Source organism: Echinops telfairi, unplaced genomic scaffold, assembly GCF_000313985.2.
Source record: "Echinops telfairi isolate 266 unplaced genomic scaffold, ASM31398v2 ScPeMD7_655;HRSCAF=1070, whole genome shotgun sequence".
NCBI lineage: Eukaryota > Metazoa > Chordata > Mammalia > Afrosoricida > Tenrecidae > Echinops > Echinops telfairi.
In genome coordinates this window covers 34,186,010-34,193,886 of record NW_022104553.1, presented here as the reverse complement: position 1 = coordinate 34,193,886, position 7,877 = coordinate 34,186,010, and the positions used below count along the sequence as shown (strand labels likewise).

The 7,877-nt window shown below is 49.6% G+C and overlaps 1 protein-coding gene, 1 non-coding gene and 1 pseudogene across 3 annotated transcripts in view; all 3 read right to left on the bottom strand.

Annotated features, from left to right (window-relative positions):
• Window positions 1-2,488: 2,488 nt before the first annotated feature.
• Window positions 2,489-2,976, bottom strand: LOC101660520 (annotated as a pseudogene).
• A 216-nt stretch (window positions 2,977-3,192) lies between these two features.
• On the bottom strand, window positions 3,193-3,254 carry LOC115870384. The gene has a single exon (XR_004046665.1). It is a non-coding gene; the product is annotated as a U7 small nuclear RNA (small nuclear RNA).
• A 4,201-nt stretch (window positions 3,255-7,455) lies between these two features.
• The window catches only part of TBCB (tubulin folding cofactor B), an 8,645-nt gene continuing 8,223 nt past the window's right edge, over window positions 7,456-7,877 (bottom strand). The window contains exon 7 of one of the 2 annotated variants that reach the window (XM_004715814.2): window positions 7,456-7,864. In XM_004715814.2, the coding sequence (XP_004715871.1) occupies window positions 7,859-7,864 (6 nt within the window). In that variant the 3' untranslated portion in view covers window positions 7,456-7,858. The remainder of the gene's footprint in view (window positions 7,865-7,877) is intronic. The other variant, XM_045292992.1, reaches the window with a different exon arrangement.

Sequence of the window (7,877 nt, the reverse complement as noted above, 5' to 3'; positions counted from 1 at the left end):
TATAGAGGCAACAAGTAGAATAAGGGTTCCTGGGGGGTGCAGTGGGGGTGGGGTGGGGGAGGGGTAAAAGGGAGCTGATGTCAAGGAGTCAAGAAGGAAGAGAATGTTTTGAATCTGATTGTGTAGCCATTGTAGAATACTGCTTCATGGGATTAAACTATGGAATGATATCTGTATTAGCTCCCAATAAAATGATTTTTTTTGTGGTGGGGGGGGGAGGAGATTATTTGGCCAGTTTTTAAACAGCTCACACTTTTAATCTTTACAATTTGCTGGTTATCCAATTCCCTTGAGGAATCCTAAGAACTTCCTGTTTCCATCTCCTACCCAGTCATTGGTGGGAGCTACAAAGACTAATAGCTAGCTAGAAGAGCCCCAGTCACTTGACTGCACCCACACAGACCACTGCCCTGAGGTGTCCTTTTGAACCTTGCGCTTTGGAAAGCTGGTCCCTAAAAGCCACTTTTGAGTAAAAGTGGGCTGTCTGTAAGTAGAGCCACACATGCCTACATAAACTGGTAGGACCAGTTTGCTTTTGATGTTAGGCTCTTTTGAAACGTTTAATCTGCTTACAGGTAGAGTCCTTTCGGTTCGTTTCTATAAACACTCTAAAAATCAGGCTGAGCACTTTGGGCAGATCAGTCATTATTTTATACAATCAGGAGAAAATATTATACAACACTTATCTTCAAACTGCCACCTCCCACCCCACTTGCCATCTAGAACATCTTTTTTAAAACTAGGTTCTCAGAGGACATTGATCTCACCTTGAGTTAGCCTTTGGGGAAACAAATGATTCCTCCAGTGTGGCCTTACCCTGTACTTCCACTGACTGAAAATCACAGACGCAGGTGTTGGAGCAGAAGGCACGCTGTGTTAGTCTGGTACATTAGAGAAACAAATCCACAGAAACTCTTATGTCTAAGAGAGGGTTTTATATAAAGGGTAAGTGCACATCAAGAAAAATATCCCAACCCAGTGCTGCCCAAGCCCACAAGTCCAACATTATCCCATTAACCCATATTCCAACACCAATCCACAAAGTCCTCCTTTGTCTCACAAAACAGACGCAATGATGCCGACTGCAGGAGGAAAGCCGAGTCAGTGAATGTGTAAGCATCTCAGCGCTGGCAGGGGTCTCCACACGGCTGCTCCAGCACCCAGGGCTGCATCGGGGTAGGTCCATGCGGCTTCTCCTCAGGGATGTCTTGCAGGAAGTGAGCCTTGCCAGCTGAAGCAGGAAACTGGCTAAGGCAGCTGCACCCTGGTCCAGCCATCACAAAGCAAGAGACCTGAGAACTCGAATGGCGAGGCTCACCTAGCCATTTACCCCTCCGCCTTTCAATTAACCCCACATGTGTTTATCAGCCTGGTTGGCACAATAAACTAACTACCTCACACGCCCATGAAGTTGATCCGAGGATTTCTGTGAAAATTCATGATCAGAGGAGAAAATATGTGAGGGCATCCTAAAACCTTAAGTGGCTGACACTTCTCTGTCTGAGAAACTGAAAGAGGCGGTTTGCCTTTGGGAAGAAGGCTTAGCATGGTTTACACAGATCTCCAACAGCAGGGGTGCAACCTGGGTTAGCTTGCTACTCACAGGTCTCTTAGAAACCTAAAGTGAACTTTTCTTCTGTATTTGGTCTTTCAGGAGTTTGCCCTCAGGAAGAGTGTGGCGGACAATAGCTTGATGAGTATGCAGAAAGATACACAAAGACCCAGGGAACCTGAATGGGTGTTTATCAAAAGTTATGAATTCAAGTTAAAGGTTGAGGGTCGCACAGTCGGACCACCATGTAAAAATCCTGTAACCAATCCATCACCTTTTAAAACCTGCGATTATGGATGTACACATCCCACTCACGGTCCTTTCCCTGCTTCTACAGAACTGCCGGCCACCGTGAAGAACCGACAAGATCCCAGTCACGGCTCGGTGGCGACGCCCTTTGTTCTCCATCACACATAAGGAGCCCCTGGCCCTGAGTCGGGGGCTCCATTCAGCCTCTGCACTGAGTCCACGGGGGCCACTTCCCTCCTCGAGGACGATTGTCTTTGTTTCGCCTTTGTCCTGTTTAACAGAAGTGTCTTTATAAAAGGTTGACATTTGGGTCTTTTTTTAATCACTCTAGGACACGATAAACCTGATTTTCATGGCATTTGTGTGTGGGTGGAGGAGGATGGGGAAGTAGGAGGCTCTATATTTATTGCGTGGGTTTTTCATATTCTAACAATGGCATGAAGGTGGCATCCGAGGTCCTCTGGCGTTGTCAGGGAGACAGAGGAGCATCATTGTCTACGTCCGTCCGAGGCCAGTTCCTCCGAGGGGAGATCAGACGTGCCTCCCCTCTCCTGTTGGTTTGTTCCCCCAATTCTGAGGCCGACAGCCCCTCCCACAGCACGTTTGTTCTGTGGCCTGGCATTCGTGCTATTGTTGGGTGGCGCGTCTATATGCTTGTGGTCGGGTCAGGTTGGTCGATTGGGTTATTTAGCTCTTTTTTTTGGCCGAGTCACAGGCACATTTATTATCTTCTGGAAACAACATGGTCTTTCCCTCCCCAAAGTGGCCCCGGGTCACAGGGGAGGGCCAAGGCCCGGAGGTGGCAGCAGGCCCATGGGGCGGCAACGTCATGGGTGGCAGGAACAGGGCCTTCAGCTTGCCCGACAGGCTGGCAATCTCAGGGCCCTGGGCTTCGTAGGACTTGACCAAGGGGGCAAACTTCAGGACACCTTCCCACCGCAGCGGAAGCCATAGGCTTTGATGACCTCCTGCTGGATCTGCGTGGCCCCGGGCAGGACAAACTGCAGCATCTTGCTCATGTCATTGCACGCGTTGTCCCCTGCTGCGTCCGTGCGCACGGCGTTCTCTGGGGCCGAGAATGCCTGCATGACTTCGGCCAGGACCACCTTGGCCTGTTCGGCGCTCAATGCCGCGGGCTGGGCCGAAGCGGACGCCATGCAGGACTAGAAGGGGCACGTGCAGCGAAGCCGCGGGAAGGGCCGCCTCCCGAGCGCGGTTCCTAAAGCCGCTGGGAGGGGAGGGGAAATAGCATCCGCAGCAGCCGGAAACCGGCTCATACAGTCCTGGTGCAGAACCGACGGAGAAACAAACACGAAGCCCCGGGAGCCAGGGGGCTCACAGACGTGAAGAGGTCTCTTCCAACCAATCTACTTTTAGATACCTGGTGTGTGAGGGGTTTTCCAGTAAAAGCCAGAAAACCTGCTAGACAAATTCTAAAAGAGCTGTAACACTTATTTAGCTCTTATCTTTGTTGACTTTTTCCCTAGTTGTTCTTTCAGAACCGTGGTATATTAAAGTCTCCCACCGTTATTGCACAGTCATTGATTTCTTTCTTCAATTGTTTATCTGTTTTGCGGAGCCCTGATAGCACTGTTGAGTAAATGCTGGTCTGCTGGATCACAAGGTTAGTAGTTCAAACCCGCCGGCTTCTCTGTTCCTGTTGAGGCTTACAGCCTTGGACATCCCATATAGGGCTCCTATGAATTAGAATACACTCAATGTACACACACACACTTTTCTTGTTCAATTGACCCTTACTCATTGTATAATGCCCTTCCTTGTCTCTTAGCCCTTAGCTCTCTCACTAGTGTTCTGAGTCCAATAGCCACACAGAATTCACAATATTCACATTTATAGGACTTATTAGGAAAGTAACTAGAGTTTTGGATCCGAAATACTCAGGATGTAGTTCTTCAATCGGCAGCCTCTTCTCAGCCATGGCAGCAGGTCCATCTCTCTGGCCCTGGACTCCTGCTCAGTTAGGGTTACAGAGTTCTGGGTTCTGCTGATAAATCTCCACCAGAGGCAACTCGCTCTGTCAGTAAGCTTTAGGCCAAAGGCACTCAGCTCTGGTTCCAGGGGTCAGCAAACCTAGCTCTCCTGATTATGAGTCCAGGAGGCATCCCACCCTGACAGCAAGCCCCATGCCTGAAGCAACTGAACTCATGCAGCAGCGTGCGGCTGAAGCACCCCCGCCCCTCATGAGTGCTCTTCGGTCTTCTCTGTTGCCATTGCTCCTCCAGAGCTGCCTTTTGCTGTCTGTGGGGTCACAATTCTGTCTCTTGGATCGATGTCTATCCAGGGACTTCAGGTCCAGAGAACACGTTCCTTTCCTGTTGGTGCTGGTATGCCCACTTCGGTCTCTGGGGTGGCAAAAGTTAACCGTCCCTTGTTAAGTCAACCGTCTCTTTGTATGGTCCTACTCTACAAGGATAGCACGGCCCCTGGTGTATTTTACCAACAAGCTAGCCAAGCCCCTTTGTGGGCCATAAGCACTGCATGTTTGCATAATGCTACATCACCTTGCTGAAATCACAGACTATGGCCGGAAGGCCCATAGCCAGTAATCCACTGCACTGCACATTTTCCTTGCTCATTTCCCTTTGGGATATTGCTGTTTCATGTTAATCTCACTGTATTTTGTTAACATTCATTCATTCATTCCAGATTAGCCATGAGCAAAATGTCTGTTGCAAATATACTTCTCTAGTACATGTGGAATTTTGTCTGTAGTCTTTTAGACATAAAACATACTCAACTCTATTTATAGCTAAACTCCTTTTAGACATAAAACATACTCAACTCTATTTATAGCTATACTCAGTGTTTGCCTTTGTAATTGTCCCCTACTTTGAGGTTCAGACTTCTGGTGACTCTCCATGACAGATCATTGCTCTGTAGTTTCCGAAGCTGTAAATCTTTCTCCCAAGCAGTGGTTATGGGCTCCAACAGCCGACCTTTAGGTAAGCAGCTTAGCACTTAACTCACTGAACCACCAGGGGTGCTTATGCACGGCTTACTCCTAACAGCGTCCCCCGCAATCCCTTCCTTGATGACCTCCCACCCTAATGGAATACCAGTTTGAAAGAGGAACTGTGTTCAGGAGCTATCTTTTTACTTGTCTGTCTTACACTCCTGCAGAGTAACTCGCAGGTGTGTTGTTCATGGGCCTGTCGCAGCAATGAGCGGACATATAATGGAAGCTCGAAGAACAAGGGGCAAGGCTGCGGGACATTTCATCACTTGGAGGCTGCACGGACCTGGGGATTCATGAAATCCAGGATTACTCACATTGCCCTCAAAGGGTTAAATTCCTGCACAGCACAACCTACTAAAGGGGGGGGACAGACCATGGTGGTTGAGGCAGGTATGGGCAGTTGGGAGGGAACAAGAGGCAGGAGGATTTAATGGGCCCATCGGCTGCCAATGAGTGACCTTCAGGCAACCTCTCTGTCATAGGACAGAATAGAACTACCCCTTAGGATTTCTGAGAAGTTACGGACAGCCAGCCTCATCGAGAAGTGGCTGGTCACTGGAGATCCCCTTGCAGAGGGGACTCGGGGAGGAGATGAGCCAGTCAGGGTGCGATGTAGCAATGATGAGAAATACAACTTTCCTCTAGTTCCTAAATGTTTCCTCCCCGCTCCCACTACCATGACTCGAATTCAATCTTGCAAGTCTGGCTAGACCAGAGGAGGCACACTGGTACAGATAGGAACTGAAAATACAGGGAATCCAGGGCGGATGAGCCCTATAGGACCAGTGGTGTGAGTGGCAAAACAGGGAGGGTAAAGGGAGAATGGGTAGGAAAGAGGGAACCGATTACATGGAACTGTGTGTGACCTCCTCCCTGGGGGACGGACAACCGAAAAGTGGGTGAAGGGAGACGTCGGACAGGGCAAGATATGACAAAATACCCATTTATAAACCATCAAGGGCTCATGAGGGAGGGGGGAGCGGGGAGGGAGGGGAAAAATGAGGACCTAATGTCGGGGGTTTGAGTGGAGAGAAAATGTTTTGAGAAACGATGTACAAATGCGCTTTACACAATTGATGTGTGTATGGATTGGGATGACAGTTGTATGAGCCCCTAATAAAATGTTAAAAAAAAAGAAAAAGAAAAAGAAAAAAAGAAGTGGCTGGTAGGCTTGAAGTGCGGATTTCGCAGTTAGCAGCCCAATGCTTAACCCATGGCAATTCCAGGGCTCCTTCATTTAATGTACCAGTGGAAGGAAATCCAGAGCCTCTTTTTACTCCCTCCCGGGGTTATAGACTTGGGGACCAGCAGGTGATCGATTCAGGGCAGCCAAGTCCCATTGCATAGCTGTGGCCCAGCGTAGGAGGCACGGAGAGGGGCAGCGTGCCTGGCAGGGGCTCACCAACAGAAGGCGCGCAGCTCCGAGTGTGAAGAACACCTCCCAGACAGGTTTTAAAGACTCTTTAGTGTCACACAGCGGAGAAGAGTAACACATGTCTTTCTTGAAGGGTTTTCTTACCCACACAATCAAAATCCTGAACAAAAATTCCCGTGCCCAAATTAACCCCGCCAGTGGGGTTTTCCTCCTCCCACCCAAAGTTGCTAGATCTTTCCCTTCCTGTCAAGTCAGAATTACTTAATTTCAAGAGACAGTGGCTGCAGGTGGGTGGAGGCCAGAGGCTGTCCTGTGGCTGAGTTGATTCAGCAAAAGGGGGGCGGTGGGGTTCAGTCAATTCATCTGTTCTCTTCTGCTAAGTATATATGCATGGCTCCTCTGTCCACATGTGAACGTGTGTGCTGACCCCATCTCTAGACTCAGGGTTTCGGGCATGTCGCCTATCTTAAGAGTGTGTGTGTGTGTGTGTGTGCGTCTGAACGTGTCCGTGTACATTATGGTGAGTATCAGAGCCCGTCTATCTCGTTCCGGCTCTAAGGGGCTTCCGAGAGTTCATGGTAAAATGGGATGAAAGGACAGTGGAGTTTTCCGAGAACATCTGAAACCCCCTTGCATCTAGGTGTGGCAGTGCTACCCTCTCACCCGTGGCATCCCTTGAGCTCTTTGGCAGTTTCAGCTCCTGTGGCTGCTACCGCCTCCTTCCCCAGGCTTTACAATGACGTAACTGGATCAGTTAAGCAGAACCCCCAATAGTCAGCCGTCACTGCCCCGTGCCCATCCCCCAAGTCCTTTGCAGGAGCTAAGGGAGGATGGAATTGGTGCAGACACCTTCAGCTCCCCAGCGTGCACAGGCTGCACGTACACGTCATAGCCCGAAACCCTTGCCCGTCCATAAATGCCATGAGGAATGATTCTGTGCTACTTCGGTAGTTGCTGTTGTTTGAACATTTCTTTTATCTTTGACATATTCTTTTCCTTAATGCCTCCCCCACCCCCTTCCACAAAGGTGGTGGCAGAACTGTTTGTTCATACCCGACGATCCCTTCTCTCCTGAGGTAAGGTACAGTCACCCAGAAACGGACTGCACTTCCCAGCCTCCTTTGCAGCAGCACGTGGCCATGTTGTATATACCCCTTAAACGCAAAGGGTACCCCTCTTCTTCCTTTCTTCGGTCTCAGGAACAGATGAAATGGGGACTGGGAGGAGGAAGAGGGGGAGACTGGTCCCTGACACTGAGGTGTCACGCCATTAGCACTTAATGATCACACGAGACTTCAGAGAGAAGAATAAACGTTCATCTTGTTGAAGCCCGTTATCTTGGGGCCTCTGTTATAGCAGCAGCAGCAGATTATATTAACTGATACCAGGACAAACAGCTGTTGGTTTGGACCTCCAGCTACGAGCTGGGAGGCAGAGCTTCACTCAGCCCTCCTCTACAATGCCCTCACTTACCTAGCTGCTCCCACCTCCTCCCATAATCCTCTCCAAACATCTCCCAAGTGTTCACATATTTAATGCATGTGTCTTAAGAGCCGGTGGCAAGGGAAAAGTGAATAAAATAGAATTGGGATCAGGGAAAGAGGGCCCTTGACACAAACATTGGGGTGCGGGGGCAAGGGGGGCGGGGCACAGAGGATAAGGAGGCGAGCAGGAGCTGGAGCTGAGAGGTCACCTTCCTGGGGTGTCACATCTCGTCCAACCCG